The sequence below is a fragment of the Botryllus schlosseri genome, chromosome 10 (assembly GCF_051294905.1).
Source record: "Botryllus schlosseri isolate E-star chromosome 10, Bs_hap1, whole genome shotgun sequence".
NCBI classification, from domain to species: Eukaryota; Metazoa; Chordata; class Ascidiacea; order Stolidobranchia; family Styelidae; genus Botryllus; species Botryllus schlosseri.
The window spans coordinates 13,753,370-13,780,502 of NC_137245.1; the positions used below are offsets into that span (position 1 = coordinate 13,753,370).

Here is a 27,133-nt window from a genome sequence, read left to right on the forward strand (position 1 = left end):
GTGTAGAAGGATACGTTACAGGATTTTTGACTATATATTCTCTCACCAAGAGTACTCGTAAGTTCTCAGCGTACCGTGGTAAAAAATGGCCAGGGAATAGTTGACATAAAAGCTATCATTCCCGAATGTAGCTTGATGATCCTATTGATCTAACTCTAAGTATAGATTCCGTCATTGAAGATTAGTTTTTGCTGTTTGAAAAGATAGCAAGTTTTACTATTTGCCACTAACGGGTATCATCAAGTTCTGTCTTGACTCCAACCTAGTGGGTATGTCCCAGACTACAGAATATGGAAGTTCATTTTCATATTGGCATTGTTTTGTTATAAATATTTGCAAATCTCCTATAGCCTGTGACATTTTATTCATTTATGATCCTCAAATAATGCTCTCTTTTTGACCTTGCTTTTAATGATAGAGATCTGTTGTTTTTCCCCGGATTCTGTGATTTCGGCATAGATTCATCTGGGAATTTCTTAGATTGGCATCATTTGTTTCTATATTGTACAAAGACGGATGAACTATGAATGATGCAGAGACTAATCAGCCAGAACTATCTGGTCAAAGTTATGGCGTCGTTCGAAATATTCCGGGAGCTTTTCATTCCTCCGATTTGAAGAATTTTTTCTCTGACTTTGTGGAAAATGCCAAGTTCAAATGCTTCCACTTCAGGCATCGGCCAGAATCAACCAGAGCGAAAGGATTTGATACCACAAACTCCCATGTCGCTGGCGATAGCAAACAGAAAACCAACTCATGTTGTTGTGTATTCGAAACAAGCAATGAAGAGGCATTGTCGGAACTCATAGCTAAATACAGCATGTCAAACTGGATTGACAGGTCTGGCAATTATATCAAGGTATGTTGAAGTAAACCAAAAATTAGCAACCTGTGAATGTGCACTACAATTTTTGTTAATGTTTCTTCAAAATTAATAAGGAAAAAGTAAACCCCTGAAGTTTTTGACTTTAATGTTGTGCGCCATCTTCGTTCCTCGCCACACCACGGATGGGATCTGTAGCAGCCTAAATATTTTGGAAATGCCTCTCACAACTTCCACTTGCTGATGTTTTTGAAAATGTTTGCAATCTCCACATTCGACAATTAGTAACCCATTCTACCTTGTTATTGCATCAACTACTTGACTTCTGTATTGAAGTTTCATGATAGTTCCCGTAAGGAAATTTTATTAGTGCTAGTGGAATAAATAGCAGTATATAAAACTAATCCTTGATGATGTTGATAAAATAACATGTGAAATCAGGCTGAAATTCTCGCAAATGACTTGCTGTCTCTATGCGAATTTTTCTCCTGAATTGCTAAATATCACTTTTTTCTACAGGCCAGATGTATCATTCACAGAATAAAGGTCAATGCTGAAGGATTAGCCAAAAAGCCTACAGAATCCTTCAAGAATAGGTAATCATTTTGTAGAGATGTTCTTTAAATAGATTGCACATCGTAGAATTTAATTATGATGTGTGTTCATTGTTCACTTAACCTCTTTATCGTCATGTTGGCCTACCTGATTTTGAATTAACTTGAGCTTGATGATATTCGTCGGTATTATTCACGATATAGTTTGCTCATATGAGTGGTGATATTATAACTGATTTGCTGACATACTCCACCAAAATCTGATATATGGTGTGGAAGGGCTCAGATAACTATAGGCTACTGGGACTATTGTCTCTCTACTGTCATCGTTTATCCCACATTTAGTGCAGCCAGTTCTTGTTGTCACTGTTCGTACTTTGAAGTTGGTGTGATGACCTACAGGGGAGAAGTGAAGTATCAAAAACACCATGCTGAAAGTGAAGAATTTTCCCACGCGGCATTGTCAGAATTGAAACCGCCTGTTCACGTAATGCCGAGAGGAAACGTCGGTACAACAACAAACGAATTTATGAAGTTAATCAGAGAATGCAAGTTACCTCCAAGGTATGAAATATTATGAATTTCCCTTTCTTATATATCTGGTATTAAGTAAGAATTCTGAACATGCGATCGACAATTGACTTCCTCAAATTATATGCACAATGGCAACCTTATTCAATTAGAAGAAGGCCTACTGTACAGACAGGTAGTACCCTTCACATAGGTAAGAGATAGAGAGTTCATTATAGTTATTGAGCAGCCCAAAGTGCAGACCAATTAATAATTAAACGAATGGCATTAAGTAAATGGGATGTGTGAGGTAACCTGCATGAATTTTAATTTGTAGTCGGCCTACCAGTGTTAGTAATGTGCAGATTGTCACAGGCTTATTTTCTTACGGAGAGAATTGTTGTGGGATTGGTTTTACCGTAGACCTATATGAAATGTATTTAGGACAACCACACCACAATTGTAACAATAAGCAATTTAACACATGGATGTCAAGATGTAATATGGTTGTAGTCTGCCAATTTCAATTTCGTCTTGGTAGATCACGTTACTTTATTTTGTTGCGTAATTCTGCTCTGTAGGTACTATGTAGTAGGCCTACTATTATCCAGTATGCAAGCAGAGTGCATAGAAAGTTATCGTTTTTCTATTATATATGTTTATAGGATTATTCGCAAGTTGGACTTGAAATTTCCGTTGAATGGGAGTACTCGGCGTTATGGTAATGTTCGCATGACATACCATGATTCTTCATCGAAAATTGTGCCCGGGTCAAGTACATTCACTGCTAATGGAGATGTCATTGAAACTAATGTCCAAGATCTTCCAGGTATGAGCCTGCATATATCCTTGTTAGTTGATTTGGTTCTAGTAATTTCAAGTATGCAGAGAAAGAGACAACGGACGCTGATGAACATATTACTCAAAATCCTCAGGATGACAAGCAGGAATCGTCAGGTTAGTCACTGATTAGCAATATGAAACTAAATTACTATTTTTATGAGTCTGTGATCAACAAATCGTAGGTTATGTGGTGGATGCGGTTGCGGAATGCAGCAAATATTTATTAATATCGATAGTATGCTGATTCTAAACTTCAACTGATTCACGCACCTCTGTATCAATTTCATTTTTTTTTCATTTCTTGCTAGCCCACATTTTCTTTCCATAATCAAATTTAAGTTTAGAGATCTGTTAAATTGGGATTTGACAAGTGATTTGCTATAATGTTTGAGGTTTTGTGCCACAGATGACTGTTTAACAGATTTTCATGTCCCAAATGGTAACTGTTGCATTTTCTTGTCACCTTAACTTGACATAGTAGCTAATCAACCTTGTTGTATAATTTACGAAGATCTACAGTTTTTCTCTTGAACGAAATGCCTGAGTGGTCTGAGCAGAGCAATATTTTTTTTCGGTAGTGACATTGTTAGAAAACTTGGCAACTTGGTCAGCATTAACACAGTAAATTGGCTATCATGTTTGACACTGCTCCACATTGTTGAAATAATAACCCCTATCTATAATAGATTATTTATCCAGTAGCCTGCATACTGTCAGATTTTACATTGTCGCTTTGAATTTGTGTATTTTAGGGATTTGTGGAGTAGCGACAATTAAACTTGTGGGCATTAAAACGCTGCCTAACTTTGCAGCAATATTGACGCAAAATAGATTTCATATTGTCAGATGCTCTATTGTAGCTTTCAATTTGTGTGTTTATGAAGCGGCCGCAATAAATCTTATGGAAAAACTTATCAAGCGATAGCGTCCCTTCATTTTTCTGCCACAAACGCTGCTACACCGTAACTTCCTCATACACTCACCATCAATAATTATGTCAGGGTCAGATGATGACGACGACACGGGGGAAGAATGGGAACGTCACGAAGCACTGCATAATGACGTCACATCGCAAGGAAGAACAAAGGAGCGGCTGTTCGAAGAAGAAATCGAATTGAAATGGGAAAAAGGAGGCAGTGGACTTGTATTTTACACGGGTATGGCCCCGAAAACTCAATCAAATTTTGTTGGAATTGTGTCGTTCCCATGGTCTCGAAAATATTTTCAGGAGAGGCAGTCAAATAGTTTTTACACAAGTAGAAGTAACTAACGCGGTAAATGTATGCTCAATTACAAGTACATTTGGGCGACGGGTTGCATACTTTTAGCAGTCAATTGTAAGTGGTCCATGTCAAAATTGGGGGCTGCATTTTCTCAACTATCGCATACTGAACAATAGTGGAACTATAAGTAGATGCAATTTCGGTAAACATGTCAAGTTTTCGTTATGCAAGGGCTATTTCACATGGTCACGACAATTTCCATCAGATATCCCCAAACCTCTACAATGCAAAACTTGTCTAAAACTTAAGTGAAAGTGGATTTAGTCCAATGGTTCTCAAACTTTTTTCGACACGCCTCCTTGATGATACTGAAAAATTTCGCGCCCCCTTTATTTTCGCATCAAAAATATTAAAAAGAGCAACCGGAAAGTTTGCAACCCCTTCGCATTCTTTGCTGGCATAGAAGGTGTTATGGCTATTGAGACACTTCTCAAAATTGGAATTCGGACTATACACTGAGCAACGGGCTGGAGGTAAATCGCGCCGAGCGCGAAAAAAATTACAGTTGACTGTTTTGTTATACATAATCATGTGCAATGGTAGCACATAGATATTTAGCGAGTTTGTTTCCTAACCCCTTCTATTACCCAACTTGAGTTTAGCTCAAAGGTACCTGACCATAAGTTAAATTAAAAACCAATGGCACAGCTACACACATTCACCAGTTACTATTCTTTCAGGTACATCATCTGATTAGTGCAAGGTTCGGTATCAGTGTGTGAAAAGTACGACGCATTTATGACATTTAAAATCGAAATATAGTTAGGATTATTGCCACTGTTGAAACTTGGAAGTTTCAGCGCAAATTGAACTCATGTTCAAGAAACGTCATTTCTCTCAGGCGTTTTCGCGTCCCCGCTCTGATGCTTCCACGCCCCCAATTTGAGATCCACTAATTTAGTCTAAAGATATAAACCCTTGGGTAAGCAGTGCAAGTAAAAACGTACTTTGGTTCTGACCACATCTGGTTTTCAGATGCTCAATTCTGGAACGAACAGGAAGGAGATTTCGAGGAGCAAAACACAGACGATTGGGACGTGGATATGAGCGAGTATTACGGACAGAGAGGCGACCTGGACGCGAGGCAGTATTTGCAAATTCGAAAGGAGAAAATGTGAGTCTGTAATACTAATATACCAGCAGAGACGGTCGGTATCGAAGTACTTCTACTTTTTCGGAGTGCTCAAGTAGGTTTCCCCTTCTTGTGCTGCTTGCTTAAGTGGTTCTGGTTTTAGACCGGATGATATTTCCTCTTCAACAATGTTTCAGGAAAAACTACTTACTTAAAGTAGAAAGTAGTATTGCGTCTTTCGGGACCGCGCAAAATAGGCACTGTCATTGTTGTTCGTGGTACTCAAGGTGCTCGTCGACTGCAACGGTGATTTACAACAGACCCATGAGATGGCGAGGAGGAGCCTAGACAAACCCCCAACACTTGGGTAGCAATTCTGGAGTCAACCTCGGTCGGACTCGAACTCGAAACCCACTGGTATTGCAGGAGTGGATTATACCCCTACGCTACTTCGTCACACGAATAGGCACTGTATTATGGGAAATGGATATATTTTCGAATTTTGTACCCGTGTACTGTATAGTTTGATTAGTGATTTTGCGGTGATCGCTAAGACGCGTCTTGCAATTATTAATGTACCCACCTCCTATTACCCGCTAAAAGCATGCAATCTCTCCATCAAATCTACTTTGAAAAGTATTCACTTGAGTATAATTCATACCTCTCTTATTCTAGTTCCACTCGGCCTAGTTTTGACGTGTCTTGCAAATCGCTACTTCTACTTGTTTTTTGAGTAGAAATTTACAGCGTTACTTCTAATTAGTGGCAACACCGACCACCTTGACCATCACTGTTCGTCGCGCAATACTTCAGTAAACTTCACTACCTTCTGTCTGATATTCAATGTTTTCTGTGCAGGAGAGGAAAAGCCGTTTACGACGACTCGCTCGGCGATTTGAAACCCATCAAGCGCAGAAGACAAAGAAGCCAGTCGGAAAGCCCGCCGAGGACAGAGGCCAGAGGAAATTTCGAAAAGCACACGAAAGGAGTGGGCCGCCGTCTTTTGGAAAAAGGCGGGTGGACGGAAGGAGACCCGTTAGGCCCGCGTCAGAGGCCCGGAGCTATCACAGACCCTATAGAATTAGACGGGCAAAACCCGAATACAAAACGCGGGCTGGGGTATCACGGGGAGAAACTACGACACTCTACATGTAACGCATCCGAACGCATGCCACCGCCTTCGTTTATACCCGGTAGACCTAAAACCGGGAAATTGTGGGGCCCCAGGTCCGGCGAGCCGCAAGCAAGTCACTCTCCTTTGTATCCGCAATTTGCTTTTAATATACGCGATAAGCGCTTTGTAGAAAGGACTAAGAAATCGCGACAGCGGGCCGTACCTGGGCCGGACGACGGAATCGTGATTACGACTGCCTACGATAGTCCTTTGGACGTAGACGTACAAGACGACTTGTTGCGCACCAGACACCCGACTGCTTTAAAACATAGAAGCCAGCCGTTGGGCCGTAGCATTGCGACTGGCCGTGAATCTCGTCTTCGTGATGAAATCGGTGTTGCGGTTGACCAGGGAGTTTCCCGCGAACGCTCAGCTTCTTCTTCTGCTCTTCATTTGTCTTCCGTTAAGTTTGTTAGAGGTGGACTTCTTCGCCCAGAGCCGGAGAATTTTTCCGATTAATATGTTTTGCACTTGCCATGAGTGTTATATGTCAGTGAAACGGGCTGTCCTTGGACTTGGCAGATATAGTGAGAGGAGGTCAAATTCGTCATCGTTGGTAGGCTACTCGAGTATAGAAGTAGAAGCGACTCAGTTACAATTACAAATAGTGAAACCGTAAGTGTTGGGCCTAGTTTTGTCTGAGACACGGAAGTAGATGTAACCTACTCTATATCAAAACCATTTGTGCTAGTAACCAAACCCTATTTGCTTATTTTGAAAACTCAAGTACATATCTATGAGCTTTGGATATAACGCGACACGTACGAGACTCACGAAGTCAATAAAACGGCCTCGCAGTTACATACTCTAAACCAGTGATACTCAACCGTTGGTCCGCGAAACTTCTAAAGCTGCAACAACATTGATATCCTTATTTTTAATTTTCTGAGATAGGAAAATAAGAAGGCAGTTTTCCCTTCATACCTGTTGAAACTTTAGGACTCACATGGCCGTCTGAGATATGGAGTATCCTTAATCTATACCATCCCAGCATATAATCAGGATAACCACGCAATGCTTGCAAAACACTTTTGGTTTGAGGTTGTCAGCCCCAGCACATTAGTTTAGTGAGCACTGAGCAGTCGTTCGAAATAGAAACCCTTAAGTTTTTCCTAATCTGCACCAAAGGAATTGAAACCTCACCGCGGAATCTCTTCTCCAGTGCTATGCATACCACTGTTCCAGGATAACGTCAAGATGAGCTGCTGGATGGAAATGATTAGGCTAGAGGCAATATGTTCATTAAAAATTTTGTTTCTTAATTTTGGTGGCAAATATGTTGCGATCATTTTTATTTGCATCCACCTATCCTTGTGGAAATGGATTTTCGGCTCTCGTTAATATGAAACTTAACGCGTGGAATTTTATGACACGCACGAAAAATGCAGCTGCAGAGTTCGCTTTGAAGTAATGAAAGTCTCCACAATTTCTACATAGTATATAATAAGATGTTACTTTTTTTTATGAAAAGTCACTCTGTTGCTGTTTATCAATTGCTTATTGTTAATATTTGCACAATACCGAGGATTGTTGCACGATAATTGAGCTAAATTTGAACGAAAACTTTTTTAGGGTCCGTGTCGGTCCAAAAGGGGTCCGCAAAGGCCAAAAGGTTGTGAACCACTGCTTTAAACCGCTAATACGCGTCTGATATTGCATACCACATCCGGATCTATTAGTAGTAGCGTCCTAAGTAGCCGTTCGAACTTTCAAATTATTTTGATTAATGAGACACGCTTATTGTGCCAGTGAAAGTTAGTCGTGGACCCAAGTCATTACTTCACAGTTTACGCAAATCGCTGAAACTGGTTAGTGTTCAAAGCAGACTTGTAGTGGTTACTGCTCAGTGCTCATTTAGTAAGGGCAAATAGGTTGATCACAACTAGCCTACTATAGATAGTGGACGCAGTCCGAACGTAATCAACTTGGTAATACTGGATTTAGCGAGGTTCGTTCAGGCTCTGGACGACTCGAGATGCTTATATACGCTGCATCAAAATTCGTTACGGCGACAGTGGCCACCTGGCCAATGTCTTCGTGTTGTAGTTCGGTGGTTTGGAAATCAGGAGAAAGAGTGAAGTTGTCTTTTTAGTTTCAAACTACGCAGTTACATAACAAAGGCTAGTACCGCCACTTTCTGATAACGAGGATTGTTATGACGACAGACGGAGATGTAATGTAGTGACTAGTGAGAGTCTTGAGCGGTCATTCAAGTTGTGATACCGCTAAGCCAAGATCGTCGCGATGAGTAACGAGATAGTTTTCCGGGCTAAGGTGAGTCTGTTATGCACCCCGGAGGCTGATAATATGGACGTATTTATAGCTCCCGCATAATAGCGCCTCATATCCCGTTTTCGTATCCGGTGATTGCTTGTATGAGTGAATTTATGTCACAACCAAATTACCCAGTAAGCCCAAAGATTTCCGCTAACGTCACCAAGAGTTCGAGTCATAACTTCCGATTAAATTAGGAGCACGGCGCTGACTTATTGTCTATATTACAGTACATTGCCCGGAGGATTTGTTTAACTAATTGTAAAAATGTCCGGCGAAATGTTGTATGTAATAGGTAGAGAAATATCGCATTAAGACTTGTAAGCATGGTTGTCAGAACTTCTCGTAATTACACGGCTTCATTTTTCTTAATTTGCCACGTAAAATAATGATTATATGTAAACCAGTGGTTCCCAACGTGGGCGATATCGCCCGCCAGTGAGCGATTTTGAGAAACAAGGGGTGAAAATGTTAGAACGCCCAGTGAGATATATTTAATTAGCACGACAAAAAATGCACGCGAAGACGGATTATACTGCATACGACGCGGAAGAAGGTCAACTCAACGCGTAAAGAAGACGCGGAATCAGATCTTCCGAGCACCTACTCGGGAGAAGGACCTTTCTTAGTCAATTCACCAGCGATCAGAGTTAGGTGAATACATTTCCCGTTTATATGTCCTCTTTTTCGGATCCGTAAATATGGAGGGGCGGCGAATATTCGTGTCCAGCTTGATAAAGGGGGCCACGAGTCGAAAAAGGTTGGGAACTACTGGCTTATACGAAATAAGGCCGAGTGGGCGATCTCGTAAATCTACCAGTTCACTGTTCAGCTGATTGCTGTCAAGGTGTGAAACGAAACGAGCGCCCCGCCCGTCCTAGCCCAAAATATGCACTTACACCCGAGAAATGAGATAGCATGTTTTATTGATAATGAAATGCAAAAAAAGGATGATGACATTGAGAAGTCGAGAGGTTATCAAAATCACGGACCCCATAAAGTGGTAAATAAACTGATCCGCATCTAGATTGACAAACCTGTATTCATAACGAAACAGATGGCTATCATTGCTGACTGGCTATACAGTGGCTAGTGACGCGTATAATCTCAATCTGGTGGAAACTAAGGTAATCGCAGACTTGACATGGAACTTGGTTGAACTCGCATATATGAGGAAATTAGTAGATGTGAGGAATTGAAACGATTCCCGTAGTGACAGGGGTACGGCGGAATGAGAGATGACCATTGACCAATCACGCCCCCCACTCGGGATGGATCTTGAAGGTTTGTGGCTTAGGAGCACGTGGTTTTGTGTACATGGAGAGAACGTTTTCCACTGGCCCGACGTGTGGATAAACCTGTGAAGAAATGATAATCGAACAATTTACTTCATCTCGTAAATTTCAAAAAGAAAGTAGCTTCGAGCGTCGGAAATTTCCTTTGTCAAGTTCATACATGTCAATGTTTTGAGGATGCATTTTATAATAATGTAATTTACCTTATTGGGCGATGGATCAAACTTCAAATACGCTGTTAACATTATTAAAGCTAAATGAGGTCTTTGTAGTTGGTAGCTTTGCTAGAGAAGTGCAGTCTACTTCAGACCTGGGGCCCAGTATGCTTTTAGTTCATGCCAATTGGAATTCGCACTTTTAATACCAACACTAGCTGGCAGTAAAGATGTGTTGGATATCAGAATTGGAGGTCGACCGATATCCAGAGGTTGAGCCGATGCCGATAAACTCGATATTTTCTGCCGATATCAAAATATGGCATTTTTTCAATAGAGTCTCAAGTTACAGAGAGTAATTCAGCCCAACAGGCCTGTATTGTAGGTCAGAAAACACAACTTTTCCGCATTCCGACCAAGATGTGAACGTGAACTTATATGGTCCTCCTATATAAATCCAGAAGTATTGCAGACCCGGACTTTTGGAACAGTTCAATGAGCAGGCCTATAAATTCCACCGGTTTGGTTGGAACTGATGTTTCCACGGCGCTGAATTTTCAGGAAATCGTTTAATGTGCCTGATAACATAGATCTAGTCTAGATGTTTAAAATGCAATTATTCGGTGGCGAAAATTGTGCTCTGGTAATGTAAATTAAACATGGCTAGGGTTGGCTGATGGCTACTTACCGGCATATGATGCCACGTCTGAAATTCCCTTCTTCGCAAACGGGTATTTGGAGACAGCAGCCTGAGATGCTTTCGCTGCGCCGCTTTCATAAGAACTTCCAGCTTGTCGTCCATCGTTGCTCTCGGCAGGTCGTACTGACCACTGTAAAGTAATCGGTTGAATATTTTCCCAGCAATACCGCGTGTTCTGTACAATCCTAATCGAGATTCGCCTTACTGCTGTTCTTGTAATGCACTGAGTACTGCGTTGAGGCGAGCATTTCTATCCCCTTGCATGTTTCTTTCCGGGTGAAAACCGCTTGGCCCCCCAAGCAGTCTACTGCCGCCAACGGACCGGAAGAACTTCAATGCCGCTTGTCTATCTGTAATGTAAATGTCAAGTCTTCTCTACCTGCGAACGCAGACTGTTTTTCAATGCAACGCACCAGCCTCTGTAGCAGTCTGTAACCATTCTCTGACGGCTTTCTTTGCGTTCGGCTGTATGGTGTTTTCAAGCAATTTATCCACTTCTGACCTGCCGGTTTGACGCAATACCTGAGTGTATAAGACGAGATACAGCGTGTAGTTCCTTTCGTCATGAAATGGTTCGCATATGAATAATAAACAAAGCAAGTGATCTTTCGTTGTTTACTATTTAGTTTTGAATCGCGTGAATGGTCAAAACGTTTGGCACCTATATGCAGTATCTTACTGTGTGGTCATTTGATTCATTCGAAGGTGATCAATATCGACACTGCATAATATATCACGAACAGTCACACACCTGCAATTTTTTTCAAAGCAGTTAAAGTATGCACGCATACAATTGGAGCCAAAACGAAGCCCATTATTGAGCTAAATAGCACCATATGTCGCTGGTGACTGGATGTGTTGTATGACGCACAGCAAACACCAATATGTTTACTTGATTGCAAAATTAATCTCAGCTACTGTTAAGTCTATGCTAGGGTAACCGTCCTCCTTTAGGAGAATTTGTCTTACTTTTTCAGATTTTTGAAAATGTCCTCCGAGGACGCCTAAATGTCCTCCTATTTTGCAATTCGTCCTCCTTTACAGCTTTTAGAGCTAAGATAATGGATAGATTAGAGTGAAAATGGTCAAAAATGACGCTAAATAGAAAATTCGTGGTTCGATCGAGAGCGACGACCATTTTTTTAGTCAACCAGCCATATTTTTCAGCAAAAATTGCGCAATAGGCTTATTTCAACTCTGATTAACAAAATATTCAGATGTCGTAAAAGTGTCTCCTTTCCCGACTCCAAAATATGGTAACCCTAGTCTAAGCGCCGCCTTCAAATTGAAAGTCTTGGTTGTATTTTTAACAGCAACGAAACAATATTTCTAGAACAGCGTATCGCTTCGGAAAAATATAAAACATCTCCAATACCACAACTATACTAATTGATTTCCATTGAAAATATATAAAAAACAGGTTCCGGCCAACCACGACGGAGTGAAGAGACGCTCGAATATCCAACCCAGACCAACATTACTTTGGCCACAGCCCCACGCAAACCAAATAACAGAAACCTATCATTTCACGATCTGACAAAATTTAAACACCATGCTGGTGCATCAGATACGTTGGATTTTAGAACACATAATCCTGGACAGCGGCGTGTCACGAAACTGAGCAAAATATGTGATAGCACGGTGGCAAGCCAGAAATTTATAACTGTTTTGAAAGATATAACTCTTCCTCCATTCAGTAAACAAACGGACACTCACCCTATTCGCTAATTCTTCCTGTTCCGGATTCCTTTTCAACCATCTCTGAGCAGCCGAATATGTTCTTGGTTCCAACGGTAATGGCCCAGATTGTCTACTACTGGACGATCGTCTTTGGGGATAACTTTGGGCTATCCTCGGCACTGTACAAAAACGAAACTGGTATTGCGTACACAAATCGAGGTATGGCGCATAGTTAATTATAAGTTAGTGCGGTCAACATACACGATAAAGTTTTTTGTCGCAAATGTTCCTTCAGAGCCGCTTCCCGTTTTAACACTTCTGCCATGTGTTCCTGTTGCTCTGATTTTATCGGATCGAATTTCCCTTGGGGTGGTGCGAAGTGGGTGGTCTGTGTATGGCCGTGTTGAGGTCTATAATGCAGATGTTAAACCATAAAAAATAGCGAAGGGATCGAGTTGAATTGAGTGGCATGGTAGCCAGACAATTCGGAGATTGTATGTTTTGGAGAGGACGTTTCGAACTTAGGAAGGAAGTTTGGGTTAGGTTACCCCTAAAGGTTATAAGGGTAAAGGTCAGAGATTGGAATATTAGGTCCGAGGTGCTAGGTTAGATTAGGTTATGTCTTCTTAGGGTTAGGCTATGGGCTAGATTAAAGTAGGTTAGGGAAGGGGTAGTGTTGTGTTAGGTTATGTTTTATTAGGGTTTGGTGAGAGCGGGGCCTATACGATACTACGATAAGAATACTACGATACTACGATAAGAATGTTTTCGGCTGACACTCGTCAGGGGTAATCGTCAGCAACTAGTAGAGAATTCGAAAGAACATTGTATATCAACAATCGTATTACAAAATATGTTCTACTAGATTGGAAAGAACATATTTTGTGATATGATTGTTGATATACAATGTTCTTTCCAATTCTCTTCTAGTTGCTGGCGATTACCCCTGACGAGTGTCAGCCGAAAATATTCGGGTTCATTTCAATATGAATACACTATTCAATATTGAAGTTCTGTACCTCCAGGAAGCTCTACAAGAAAAAAATGCCAGTTACACATCGTGGAAATAATTTGGTATTTCTTGGCCATAATTATTTCATAGCGCTTTGTGACAATGCCACGGTCGCTCACAAAGTTACAAAAATGTCGTCTTAGACCAGTGGTTCCCAACCTTTTTATCCAAATTCCCCACTTCCGATTTATTACGAGCCTTCCTTCCCCACCTAAAAACTCTATATTCATATCTACCCTTTAAAGTGCTACCTCCAATAAAATTTTGCGAGAATTTGCTTAGTATATAGTACGTGCTATTGATGATTGTTAAGATCCCCGGAATTGATCAGCACACAATAAAATTAACGCAGCGGTGAACTGGTAACCGTAAACGCACCTCCGTAAATATATGTATCCACCCCGGCGCGCAGCCAACAGAAAAATAGGAGGGGTTTGAAAATTTTCCAAATGTTGCGGGGTAGCATCAATTTACATACGTAAACACCGAATAATACATGGGTCAGATAAACTTACTGGTGTTGACGAACTCATGCGTGCGATACATATATATATAAGCCGCTGTAAACTACACTTTCGCACAATACTGAAAGAACTTGAAATAACATAAATATGTAATTTCCTTTGTAACGAGTCCGGATGTGCTATCAATTAGCGAGTCCACGATCTCCCTTGAATACATGTTCATTGTTCAGCAATATGAGCTCTTATTACAACGAATCAGAATTTTTCTATCACTACGTTTCGTGACCGATGATGGTGTACAAATGAATAAAAACATGTCTGGGGATCGGTGTCGCTATCCAGGCAATTCTCGCTAATTGGAGGCACTGATAATATGCTGAATCGCTGAATTGCAAATGAGCTATGAAATATTCGGTCGGCATTTCAAAATGACATTTAATAAAGGAGAACTTTACTGTAAAGATTTTTTCAAAGGTGACTCTGTTCCCCACCAAAAATCCCGAAATTCCCCACCGTTTGGGAACCACTGTCTTAGACGAACGTAGCGTTGTGTAATATGTTTTGGATGCCGAGTTGTGAATGAAATTTCGAGGCTCCCTACGGTGGGACGTCCGTATCGAAATTATATTCTACTTCGATAAAATATGTCTTAATCTGAAAGGCGTATATTTTCGTTACTCGGACACATCGACTCTCACGGCTCGACTCAATTCAATACTCGAATCGGTGTGCCCAACCGCATGCCCGCTATCTGTTAGCTTATCTCTGTCAATTTATACCGTTATAAAGTGCATTGAACAGCCAAAAACCAACCTATATCCCATAGTTTTGGTCAGGAATGACCAAAGATGAGATACAGTCAGTGGTTGCTTCGCATTTGTTTTTATTATTTGTTTTTCGTCACGTCAAGGTTTGCCCAGATGCTGGATTCGGCCATATCTATTATTGCATGTGTGCAAGGATGGACTACATCAAAACTAAGTAATTCTACCGCAAGCAGACTGCAGAGACGTGATAATTATCGGGATACGGGACTTTTCTAACAAATGCAGAGATTTGATGATGATTGACACATCTGTACGGAATCATATTCTTGCTTGGTACACGGATTTCCATGTTTATTCGCTATTATCCTTGAAAAAAGCGCATAAACCAAGGAGGGGGGGCCCTTCGACCAGGGGGGCCCGGGCGACCGCCCACCTCGCCCACCCCAAAAGCCACCACTGGATACAGTTAGTTATGCAGTCAGATACCCTACCTCACGTATCTGGATCCAGCAGTCTTCACTCTTTCAACATCATCAATCATTTGACTTCCCCGTGAGTCGGTGCTTTGATATCGACTTGGAACCTTCCAGTTCATGAAACCCTGTAAGGTATAATGCACCATAAACCTGGGCTATATGCAGGCGCTTTGTTGGATTCAGCTCTGTGATTTTTTTCAAAGACGACGTACACCGTTGATAGAGTGCGTTTGCTACAATCTGGTAATAGGCATAGAAATATTTCTTCGAAGAGATTTTGTATTGTGAATATGCCATGCAGCAGGCGTAAATTGATGTATGAAATTGAGGAGAATACCGGGTATTGGATTCAGGCTGTAAATTGTCCAAACTAATTAAAGGATCTCGCGATGAATATACATGTCCTGATTTTATTGTGATGTCATCATTTTAAGATATAAAACCGGGTGGGGTAATCCTGATGGAGAATATGTCATAATTATATAGATATACTGTCATGCATGAAGTTAGGTGTTCGTCAGGAAAGATATTGGCGAATTTGAGTGACCAACGCACAACACACATTGCTAGGGCTTCAAAGAGAACACATTAAATTGAGTATTTGCGCTTCTACTTGGACTCGAATAATAACGAATTGTCTCCGTGTATTTACAAGTGGTGTCGCTTTGTGATTACCTATTCGGAACCAGATGCTTTCGTCACTTCATTGGCAAGAGATTAAAATCCGTCGTGGGCGAGTAATATATATTGACAATTTTGGAATTACATAATTTCTGGTAGCACGAATTGATGACATTTTACCGTAGAAAGATTCAATTGGCAAGAGAAACTACGCTAAAAGGTATACCATATATCCATATCGCATCTCCGTAATTCGTAATACTTAGTATATAGACGCGACTTTACCATATCTACAGACAAAGGCATTAGCAAGGCAGTGTCTGCAAGTCGTTACGTCATTCCTTTATGCGCTCATGTCGGATCGGGGTTCTGTGCGATTGTACTATATATACTCGTGAGATAAAGAGCGAATGTATGATAAATCCCAAAGCGGTTCGCTAGGAAGTGCAGCTAAACAAACGCGATCACGTTAAATGAAAAGCCGGACACGGGCAGCTACAAGTCGATATATTTCAATAACATGCTGAGTTCACGTCTGAGGGTTCTAAATACAAACTTACATGTTTCTGTCCGTTGGGTTTGGTAGCGCTCAACATGATAGTAAGTGGGATGACAAATACCAAGGTCTAAGGGAACTGCTTTCTGCGTACGGTTATGTAGAACTACCTTGTCAATATATGTAGGCAATTTGCACCAAACAAATCTGCGGAAGGATATTGAACAATTAGATACATCTCATTATTAGGGAATTGTGCGTACATCCATTGTTTTCTTATTCTTATTTCGGCTTTTCTCGGAATTCTCATTTTATGATGAGCTGGAAACCTTCTATTCAGTATGCAATGGCCTTGTAGCGCCTATACGTGAGTACTGGCTACCGTCCGAGCGGCAAAATGTGAACGTTAGCGTAATATCACTTCTGTCTAGCACACATGATGAGTAGCAATGGCCATTGTTAGGGTCATGATGACCAATTGACCGCATGACCTATGACTGCTCGCATGCTTTGAGCATTAAACAATAGCTTTAGCTGCATTGCTAAATCCTTACGATGACATTACATGACACCTATTCGAAAACTCGAGGAAGATCAGTCCATTGTATGGTTATCCGCCATTTGGAATAGCTGAATACAGCATTTGCTAACTCCATCTCTTTTTTAATCTATATAAACTCCTAGATTATTGCAGAGTAACAAAGTAGATTAGTAGCCCTGCTACACCACATCACTGTCAATGGCGCTACGACGTTTACAACAGTTCAGGTATCAATATTTCGATATCAAAACGCTACACACGTTTATCAATATTAAACCGATCCCAAGTGCGTTACTATTCCCCTTCTCACAATATTGGTTTAATCAGGTTAAGTTCTCACGTCCCCAAACACGCGTTATCCACGATAAAACACTTGCGTTGGCTAAATTATCAGTACATACGCCGCGCGAATTCCACTCTCATTCCTCCGCCCATGTAACAATGCGCTCAGCGAATTTCGAAATTCACAACCTCTCGCTGAATTACCGACGAAAGATTACCTCCTGCGCCACAATGGCGGTGTCGTGATTGGCACAATCGAACAGGACATATTAGAAAGGGTATTGTTACTCTGATTAGACAACAATAAACGTCTCGATCCGTAAATCAACACCCATTTATTTTAAATGTTTACACGTCCTACAGAGTCCTGAAGCTATTGTTGAATAGTGATTCAAGATATAGTGGTGAAGAGGTCGAAAGTCCTTGAGCATACCCTTAACCGTGGTGTGCGAGCGCTTGCGAAAGATTATCTCAATACCACTTAATTCTATACACCTAATTATCCGAGTGTTGATATTCCAAACGCACTAGTTGGCTAAGTAAGCTGGCGAAATATACAAATATTTGTATTGGATAAACGAGCATTCATCTATATAAGTATTTTTGAGCGTTTAGTAGTACACAAAAGGTGCTTAAATGAAAATTACGATATCGGTAATATTACACGGTGTCGTGGAATGCTGAAGATTACATGTGAAATAGTATTCAAACAATAAATAGCCACTTAGTCAGCCTGGCTGATTTATTCATATGGTGAGGTAGCGATAGATATCTGAAATAAATCAAAAATATATATCGGATGATATTATAAATGTGATACGTTGTGTTTGATAAATTACTTACTGAACCCGTGATTTGACAAGCGTTGTAAAAAAGTCGAACGTAATATGCAATGAATTTTGATCTGAAACAGCTCAACACACTAATCATCAACCTTACTACTATACGTTAACTATATATCACAATGCTCTTGTTGGGGTTATCATTTACTCCTCTCATGCGTTTACATGTCTGAATTTTGCTCCCACATGCCCAACCCATCGATGCCAATCATAGTTCACCGATCATTTACATTATGAATCTATTATATCAATGTCGGTATCGACTCTGTAGTCTAAATATAGCCACCATGCATAGGGTAAGGTTCATTTTTGATACATCACAATCGATAACAAGGTCTGCGCCTGCGCTCGTATGGCGTATATTTTGAATACTGCTGATAGATCACTAACATGACTAATGATACTGATTCTCGTTCAAATCGCGCAGGACCTCAGGTTGGGCTCTACAAAAGAAGTACAGAAATCAACAATGAGTTAACTGGTCTGGTACAAATGGCCGCACGTCATGAGTAACAAACAGGAAACTTCTTGTGTCAGATTGAAGTATTCTAAAACATGGAAAAGCTACGATGCGAGTCAGGCACAAGGGATAGCTCATGAGGTAAATAGTGAGAGGAATAATAATAAAGGATACAGCCCATAAAGTGATGGATATATTATGTCCAAGTATTGATACGAATTTGAGTATAGCTGATATTTATATGCAATACAAATGAATTTGCTTTATCAAGCAGCATTAATCCTGTATAAGTGTATATTCGATATAGAGTCAAAGCCTTTTAACACTGGGTGCAAATAAGGCTGTACTACGGGGTCTGAATTGCGTACTCAGCAGTGAGCAGAGTGGGTTTTACGCCGACTAAATTCTTGATTACCAACATTCTGATCTGACGCATTCATGATTGTGATGACGCATTGGATAAATTCATTCCTCAACACTGCAATAATTCACTTTTAATCTTTCAAGGCCGGTGATAGAATTTAGAAACACGCTGGACACTGGACGTGAACAGTTATTTCTGCTTGCTAGCATTAGGAATGTATGGTTAACCGTCTTACGTCAAAAGATAGTATTTCTTCCATATCCTGCCGGAGACGTCTTTGCTGTGTTATCCGAGCGACTGCCAAGTGATGTGTGGTGAAATCTTAGAAATATTCCGTTTATGAACGGTGAACACCCGATGATGGCTTCTTTATAGTCAAGAGAAGTGCAATTATGACTTCACATTAATGTTATCTGACCTGACGTGACTCCAAAGAGTCGTATTACAATCATATATTCGCTTTTTCAATTAGTATTTTTCGTGACGCCATTTTTAGATATGAGCAGGGTCAATTGGATGCGATCAATCAAGATTTGAATTAATCAGGAGCAGGGAGGGCTTATGTTCTCACCTCATATTCCCAGAAATACAGGAAATAACATAGTAATAAGGACTCCGAAATTGACAGCCGTGTGACTGCTTGCCATATCGTTAATCTGGAAACGCCGCTGTTCTGATAGAGAACAGGTCTCCCGGTAATATTACGAGCACTACCGACTCCAGACGGCGATTTATAGATCCAGTTGAATAGGGTAAATCAACCAGTGCTCACCCAATATCACTTCAAGGAATTTGGTTATTGATAAATATCGCGTCTTTCGTGCTGTGTAGCAAAGTAACGATAAGAGTAGTTCAAGGTACAGAATGACAGGTCTTCAAATACCTGGTACCAGGCGGATGACGCGGAGCAAGACAATGTTTGCGTCATTCAGCGATCAGCGCTGAAACCGCTATTATTGGGATGAAGCCGAACGAAATGGAATGGTCGTCTCTGACAATATCGACATGCCAATCAACGACTCCCGCATATTGCCCGGTGGCCACGCTAACCAGGGAAACTGTGGAAGGCTTTGTCAAACTATAGAGCAGCAGTTACTTAAACCTATGTAAAAATTACATAGGAGAGTTTTTGGAATATTTTCGCGGAGTTGTTGGCATTTACAAATGCTTCACAGCGAAACCAAAAATGGCCAACGTGGTCGAAACCCCATCAATATATAATAAAACAAACCCAATTGCGATAATATAATGCCTGACACCTGCTTCAAGCGCAGTTCTGTTTCCTTTGTTATTGTTTCAACTTAAAAGTACTTGCTATATATTTACTGTGAGGCAATTCGTTCGCATACCAAACGATCTTTGTTGTTGATCATTGTACAAGGGGAAATTCCAATAAACAGAGTAGTTCACGATACATTCAATTGGGCACTTAGTTTGAATATACTTATCAGTATCAGTTTTTAGCCTCAGATCAGTAGCCCCATATTTATAAACCAAGAGATTAACATGTGACAGGCCCTCTGAAACTGGTGGGAGTACTGCAGTTTTGGGACACGCCGGACTATACAATGGCTCGCAACTAGTATACCCAGCCAACCCACAATTGGATAACTGATTGCATTGAAGAGTTGAAATCAAGCTCTGGCCCGATAAGAGCGGAAGGACGAAGACCTTCCCTCCCCCAAACTAAGCATCCATCCCGAAGTCATGATCATGGGCGCGAATAACTTGGATTTGGCACGAAATACACATCGCCGTAAGCTTAACTGTATTTAGCTGCACAGCAACATGCTCATTTGCCAAAAATTTGCGAGTTGGAATAGACACGCTTTTGATTTAGGTTAATGCGTCTTGATCCATTTGCGTCTCATGTGGTGTTGATAGCAGTCCCAATGGATTATTGGACCAGAGCGATGATAAAAATAGACGCTATGCTGGCACCTTCGTAAGCGACGTGAAATCGATGCATCTAATGCGTAGTATATAATTGGTAATGAGGCGTTCAATTAGGTATTCGTCAACAGACTGAAGGAGAAGGTAGAAAGCTTATCCCATGCTTTCGTGTGACACAACTTTACAGCTCTTTGGTACAAAATCGAGTGACTTTCGAATATGTATGTTTTAGTTGACCCTTATAGACCGTGGTAGGTAACCAGCGACGGATCACGACATAAACAAAGACGTCTCATTACATTTCTAAATCTGCTATCTGTATTGGGACGATCCAAATGCACTGTAGGAATGAACGTCAGAAAAAAAGTAGGCTGAATATTGTATTTTACCTAGAAAGAGCCTAGGAGGATATACGCAGAAACACAACTACCTATCTAAGAACATTTGCACATCACGTTATATATTACATAACAATTCTCTCCTTTTGTCATTTTAGAGACTGTAGACTACAGTCTCCATAATGCCATGCACTAGTCACCATATAGTCAAATTTCACGCTGACATCATAGTTCGTCGATATTGATTTCTTCGAAATGCCAGTATTGGCCGATTTATCAATAACAAACACTAATGTTTATGCATTGGGGCCGAGGCAGAAGCTCTATTCTCTATATGAGGCCGTTTCAGCTAGGAATCAGTCTACGCAAGGGTAATACATCGGCCGTATTGTGCGATTTCCGTGAAAGCACAGGAAATGTCGACGCTGACACTTTTCTATGCTCGCTTGTATACGACGTCATGTATAATATCCTGTTCACTGTAAAAAGCGTCACAAGTAATATTGGATTATCGGTCAGATGTTTGATATAAGCATGCAGAGTTGCAGACTCGTTTATGGCGTACCGTAACTGTAATGCGATGCACGAAGGCCGGAGTTTCGTGGTTTCGCCGCTGTTTTCACACCGGAAGATTGCGGACACCGAGAATGATGACTATGACGCGCTCGTGATGCATAGCAAGTTAATTGTTAATCCTTGCGGGCGCACTTTACCGCGAGGAAATTACTCATACACCGAAAAATAACGACATTTTTGATTGTGCAAAACTGATTCGCAGGCTGTATCATTCGTGCTGGTGGACTGATGCACGGGGTATTGATTGGGAGGGTTCCTACTTGTAAAACACTGTCTCTTCACAGGGTGCCTGTTTGATGGTTGCCTACAGGAATTCCGTACCGTTATTTTTCATTAGTCATTACGCAGTGCAGGCAGAAACTAAATTTGTTGGTGATGGAATAGTCAGCTTGCTGTTTACGTAATTTTGCATCATTTATTTTCGCGATTATAGCTTAACTGAGACGATATGATACGAGATTGTTCTGGATACTCATACGCTTGTCTACGGATGCACACGTGATGGATGTTACCACGGTCGATACCACGACATTCGCTTATTTCAACAACACAACTCTTCCCAAAAATGGTTCCAAAGAAATGGGAAACGGGAATGAGAAACCTATAAGGGAAGAATGGTTTTTCGCGCTGGAAATACTGACACTGGTAGTCCTAGTTTTTACCATTTGGACATTACTTTCTATGATCATTTATGGGACAAAGACAAGAAGATGGAAAAAGCGCGCCTCCAGCTCCAGTCTGAGCACAGGAGCCATTTATGTCTACGGAACCATAGCAATGACAGTGTGCGTTTCTTTCCCTATTGTGACGTTCATGAGCTTCCAATTCTGTGAAGGGCACACGTTCGCCATCACATGCAAGGAAATGGGCGATGTCACCGTTGGCGCGCACGTGATATCATCTTACGTGATATATTTGTTTTTGTGGAGACTCCAAAGATTAATATATAAACACTCATACGTCAGGCCTAATATCAAACCGTGGGTTAATTGGCTTAGCAGATTTTTCTGTGTATTCATTACGTTATCGGCTGCTGTTTTGATCGTTTTTTACATTTTACTAATGGACTTCACAGATAGTCCGTCCGGATGCGTACTGGCCAATTTTACAGCGGGCACGCCATTGATAGAACCAAGCCACCGAAATGCGTTGGTGGTTCCAGTGGCAGTTGTTAATTTTCTTGTCATTTTCCTGTTCATCTATCCCGCCGCCAGAGTGAAGTTCGAGACGCAAGTGGAACTCGAGGAATTGGATGCGAGTAGACGCGAATCCATACGGCCGCGGTATCCGACGTTGGCATACGTTCAGAAATGGGCCCATTCTGTCGCGGGCAAGTCTGAGCACACCATCACCAGTCCTATAGAATTAGCGGTGCGCCGAGGGGTTACCTCGTGCGTTATCGTTGTGTTCACGGACTTGGTATCGATTCTTGTAACCCAGGCGGTCTTTCCATTCGGGCATCCTATCGTCATTTCCATGAGTATATACAACGTAGCGTTGGTTATCAAGATACTCGCTATGATATTTTCGTTTAGTTTTGGATCCAAAGTCCTCAAGGTCTTAATCCCGCACTGCCGCAAGCACAAAACAACACAAGGTGGGAATTCGGTGAAACGCGGTAGTCAAGCAAATATTCACCTCGTAAACGTCACTACACAGTGACAATGAACTTACTTAACTCGGTTTTATCCAGTGAAGCGAGGTAATGATTTACAGAATTCCTGCATCCTATATTATCTTATTTCCTTCTCTTACATAATGCACAAATAAATATTTTCCGTGAGACATTCAGCTGTGGTTGGTGAGTTTTATTTTCACAGTTAGAGAATAGACTGTGACGTGTTTATATTCGGGTATGCTTGCCCAATATAGCTACTCAACTCAGCCATGGCCTACTAAAATAGCAGGCCATGACTCAGCATAGGCACGGAACCTTATAAGTCTAGTACAGGGGCCGGCAAACCGTGACTCGAGAGTCGCATATGACTCTTTTGTGCGTACTGCGGTTCTTCGCAGATTTAAAGCAAAATAAATGTATAATTGTATTTTGCAGTGTTGGGATGACTCGAGTCATGACTTGACTCGAGTCAGACTCGAGTCACCTTTTTCGTATGACTTGACTTGACTCGAGTCAGTTTGCTAAAATGACTTGACTTGACTTGACTCGGCCTATCAGAAATGTGGATTGACTCGTGACTCGGGGCAAAATTCACGAGTCAATTTCAAGTCATCAAGTAATCGGCGTCGATCAAAACCCCTGCATCTTGTATATGGTCGGATTGTTCGCGTAACGCTGGTGTAACCGGTGAGAGCGACCAATCATTAAATGATCGTGCGTTTTACTGAGCCTCCATTGTTCTGTCACAAATAAATTGAACGCAAAGGAAGTGATCGAAGCTTACAGCTTACGTTGTCGTAAAATAGTATAGTAAAGTCATTTCTGTTCTCAGTTTTTACCTTAACCAAACCTCTTGTTTTATTGAAACTGAATTCGAATATAGTTTATATAGTCCTCAACCATTGGCGCAGGTTCGAATTGTATCATATCGATTTGTAAATGCGTAATGTATTGCATCTTATCAATTCGTATCCATTAAACTGAGATTTATCAGTCATACGTAGGCTATATGTGAGCAATACAGCGCCTTCTTGCGTTTATATTTAACTCTATATTCGTTCATCGGTTCAAAAGCAATGACCACTCAATCTGTATTTCTGACAGCTAGCAAAATGCAATGACGTTATCATGCCTAATACTTTGAAAAGGCAACTTGACTTGAATTGTGACTTGACTCGTGACTTGACTTGACTTGACTCGACTTGACTCGAGTCACCTCCAAAAATAGAGTGACTTGACTTGACTCGAGTCACCTTTGAAAATCGATTGACTTGACTTGACTCGAGTCAAAATGTGCAATGACTCGAAATGACTCGTGACTCGAAGGTAGTGACTTGATCCCAACACTAGTATATTGTGAGATGCTATACGGTAGTGGCAGCATAGCGCAGACTGACCGGGCTCCATCAATTGCAACTGATCGAATTTTGTTGTGAATGTCGATAACCTCAAACCCACTGCAATGACCGTGAAAGTTGCTTTGTCATTATACCAGAGTTCCACGGTTTCCACTAACAAGAAGTCCGATCGCTACGGCCCTACTTTAGCATGAGTAGAACGAAACTATGAAGTGTGCAGTGTGTGGATGATCGTGATCGTCATTTAGAAATGAAACAGGGCTTACGGCTCTCGGTCGGATAGTAGGCTAGTGGAAAATGGGAACCGACAAGGTCTTCACTCCAAGAATCACCCCGTTTATAATCGTTACTTGCACAGCAAACAAGCACCATCATGTTGATTTATAGTGAACAATTTGCCGACAACAGCAATACAATCGAATTCGTTGTATAAAACGCTGCGTCAGTTACATCAACGATTGACTGCATTGCACCCTTACACTCAGTCTCACTTAGTATGGTCGATTATCGTGATTTCCGTCATTGTTGCCTGACTAAAAGGTTCCTAGTAATTCTTCTAGTAGCTAGTGACTCACCAAGTATCACGATCTAGTCTGCATTTCAATCCCACGATCGGGAACCTTAGCCTACAACAGAGGTCTCAAACGTGCTCGCGGGCCAATTTCCTACTATTGGAGTGCTCCGCGGGCCGCAGCAATAATAATGGGGTGAATTCAATGTAGGCCTTATTTGCAGAGTGATATTCCACACGCTTCGTGAAAATGTAATTCACTATTGCGAATTCACGCGTGGCAAGAAAAAATCACATTTCAAGTATTTCAATAATTTTGTTGCTGTACTTGGCATAGTTTGTCAAAATATTTGATTGTAGACACCATGCGAGAGTAAAAATGAATCAGGACATCGCAAAAGCTCTCGCGTTATAATTTTGCAGCTTGCGGACATTTGACATGCTACAGTTATAGGTAGACTTTAAGAATTTTACAAAGATTGGTCTGATACCAGAGCATTGGAGCAGTACAGCCTAATCCGGGTTTCTGGCATAGGCCTACTCCTGATAACCAGGCTATATTGATCATGTCATTACCAAAGTGAAATACAATCAGCGTTAAATATGCCTTCGAATATTGGAACAGATCAATAACAACTTGAAGATAATGAATACTGTGCCATAGCAGTATAAATGTGGAATCATCCTTCTCTGGTTGTAACGCCTGACGCGACGATTGCATGTACGAGTATTTCTACAGAAAATCGCGCCCAAGTCCAAATCACAATTTTCAGTCACGAATCATAAACAGGTCATGTCACGTAATAGTTTATCTTCCACTGCGTGGTAACTTTTGAAAATGATGTAATAATGAAGTTTTATGAGTAGTTTCAGGCTTCTGGAGCAGTTTTAGAGCGAATTTTAAGTTCTCAAATTAAACAAAATTGGTAGATAAATATTGTGAAATAGTACGAAATCCCAAATGCCGTCACTGGCCGCACAAAATGGTCTCGCGGGCCGCGTGTTTGAGACCTCTGGCCTACAACGTCTTGCCTAGAGATGAAATCATTTTTAGATTCGATATGATTCATGGAAAAATACATTTTTGAAATATTATAATGGCATTCAAATTCAGCCATATTGCAGGACCCATACGGAGATACAATTAGTGGAACGAGAAAACATCTACGATGAAGTCGATGCATATTGCATATACTTGCGCCCGACGCAGTATGCCATTAAATCATCATGCATCTCCTACATTGAGCGGATTACATAGGCTGTCCGGAACTGCACCACAAATGAGTCAATCAACTTAAAAGTAACTGCGAGGCACTACGGCATATGATAGAGGGAAATGTATGTAATATGCTCCTCGGCTGGCAAAATCTGTCAAGAAATCATCTTGTAGAAAATGCACATATATGGGGAATGGCAATATACACATATTATGTGATGTGTCCTTATCTAAAGAGAATATGACACACACCTTGGTGGGCTGTGGATTATTTCTCCCTTCTTGTGGATGTTCCAACGGTATTTCCACTCTTATGTCCTTAGGAACTCCATTCGAGCCGTATGCTGACAATCCCGACATCCTGCTCTCCCTAGCGTATGGTCCGTCAGCTGGAAATACGTTGTTTCGACTATCTCCGTGAATGGCTTTGATAAGTTTGGACGCAAAATTTCCTGGCGGTACGCCACTTGGAATAACTATTGGGTGTGCTTCGAGAGGCATTCTATACCTATTGGGTTCTACAAGGATTTCTCGAAATTATGCCGTGCCCTTAAATAAAGCAATATGGTGATTCCACTTTACAGATGTTTCCCCTTTAACGCAACAGACCAAGATATTGCAGCGCTTACTACAGCAGTTTATACTTGTATGAGGCAAGTGTGAGTGTGAGATGATGTTCAACTCGGATGTAGAAATATACAATTATTTATAGTGACCGCATCAATTGACGGAGGTTACTTCATACCATAGGCATTCGTAGTCCTTATAAAATAATATACGTCACTTGTTAGACCCCGCATGAGGAACATGAAGTGTATCGCAAATAGACAAACGCAAACGCACTTATCTATTGCCTGTCAAAAGTTCGCTTTCTGACTCTGAAGGACTGTTTATCATTGCGACAAATAGCAACCTGCACAAGTTAAAAAACCTGC

General features: G+C 41.0%; 2 protein-coding genes across 4 annotated transcripts; one reads left to right on the forward strand and one right to left on the reverse strand.

The window, feature by feature from the left end:
* Positions 1-6,734, forward strand: LOC145448308 (G patch domain-containing protein 3-like). The gene is made up of 8 exons (XM_080326685.1): positions 1-859; positions 1,343-1,419; positions 1,780-1,941; positions 2,553-2,716; positions 2,776-2,844; positions 3,732-3,887; positions 4,989-5,127; positions 5,944-6,734. Exons 1-8 carry the CDS (start codon positions 524-526, stop codon positions 6,716-6,718), a joined length of 1,878 nt encoding a protein of 625 aa, XP_080182811.1. The 5' UTR covers positions 1-523; the 3' UTR covers positions 6,719-6,734.
* A 2,708-nt stretch (positions 6,735-9,442) lies between these two features.
* Positions 9,443-26,832, reverse strand: LOC145449183 (uncharacterized). 3 transcript variants are annotated; one of them, XM_080327655.1, is made up of 8 exons: positions 26,451-26,832; positions 15,098-15,207; positions 12,625-12,773; positions 12,400-12,542; positions 11,097-11,205; positions 10,889-11,033; positions 10,672-10,813; positions 9,443-9,891 (listed from the first exon to the last, which is right to left on the reverse strand). In XM_080327655.1, exons 1-8 carry the CDS (start codon positions 26,697-26,699, stop codon positions 9,787-9,789), a joined length of 1,152 nt encoding a protein of 383 aa, XP_080183781.1. In that variant the 5' UTR covers positions 26,700-26,832; the 3' UTR covers positions 9,443-9,786. The 3 variants fall into 3 exon arrangements, with proteins under 3 accessions (XP_080183781.1, XP_080183783.1, XP_080183782.1); XM_080327657.1 differs by lacking the exon at positions 26,451-26,832 and adding an exon at positions 18,924-19,333; XM_080327656.1 differs by lacking the exon at positions 26,451-26,832 and adding an exon at positions 16,264-17,003.
* Positions 26,833-27,133: the final 301 nt, after the last annotated feature.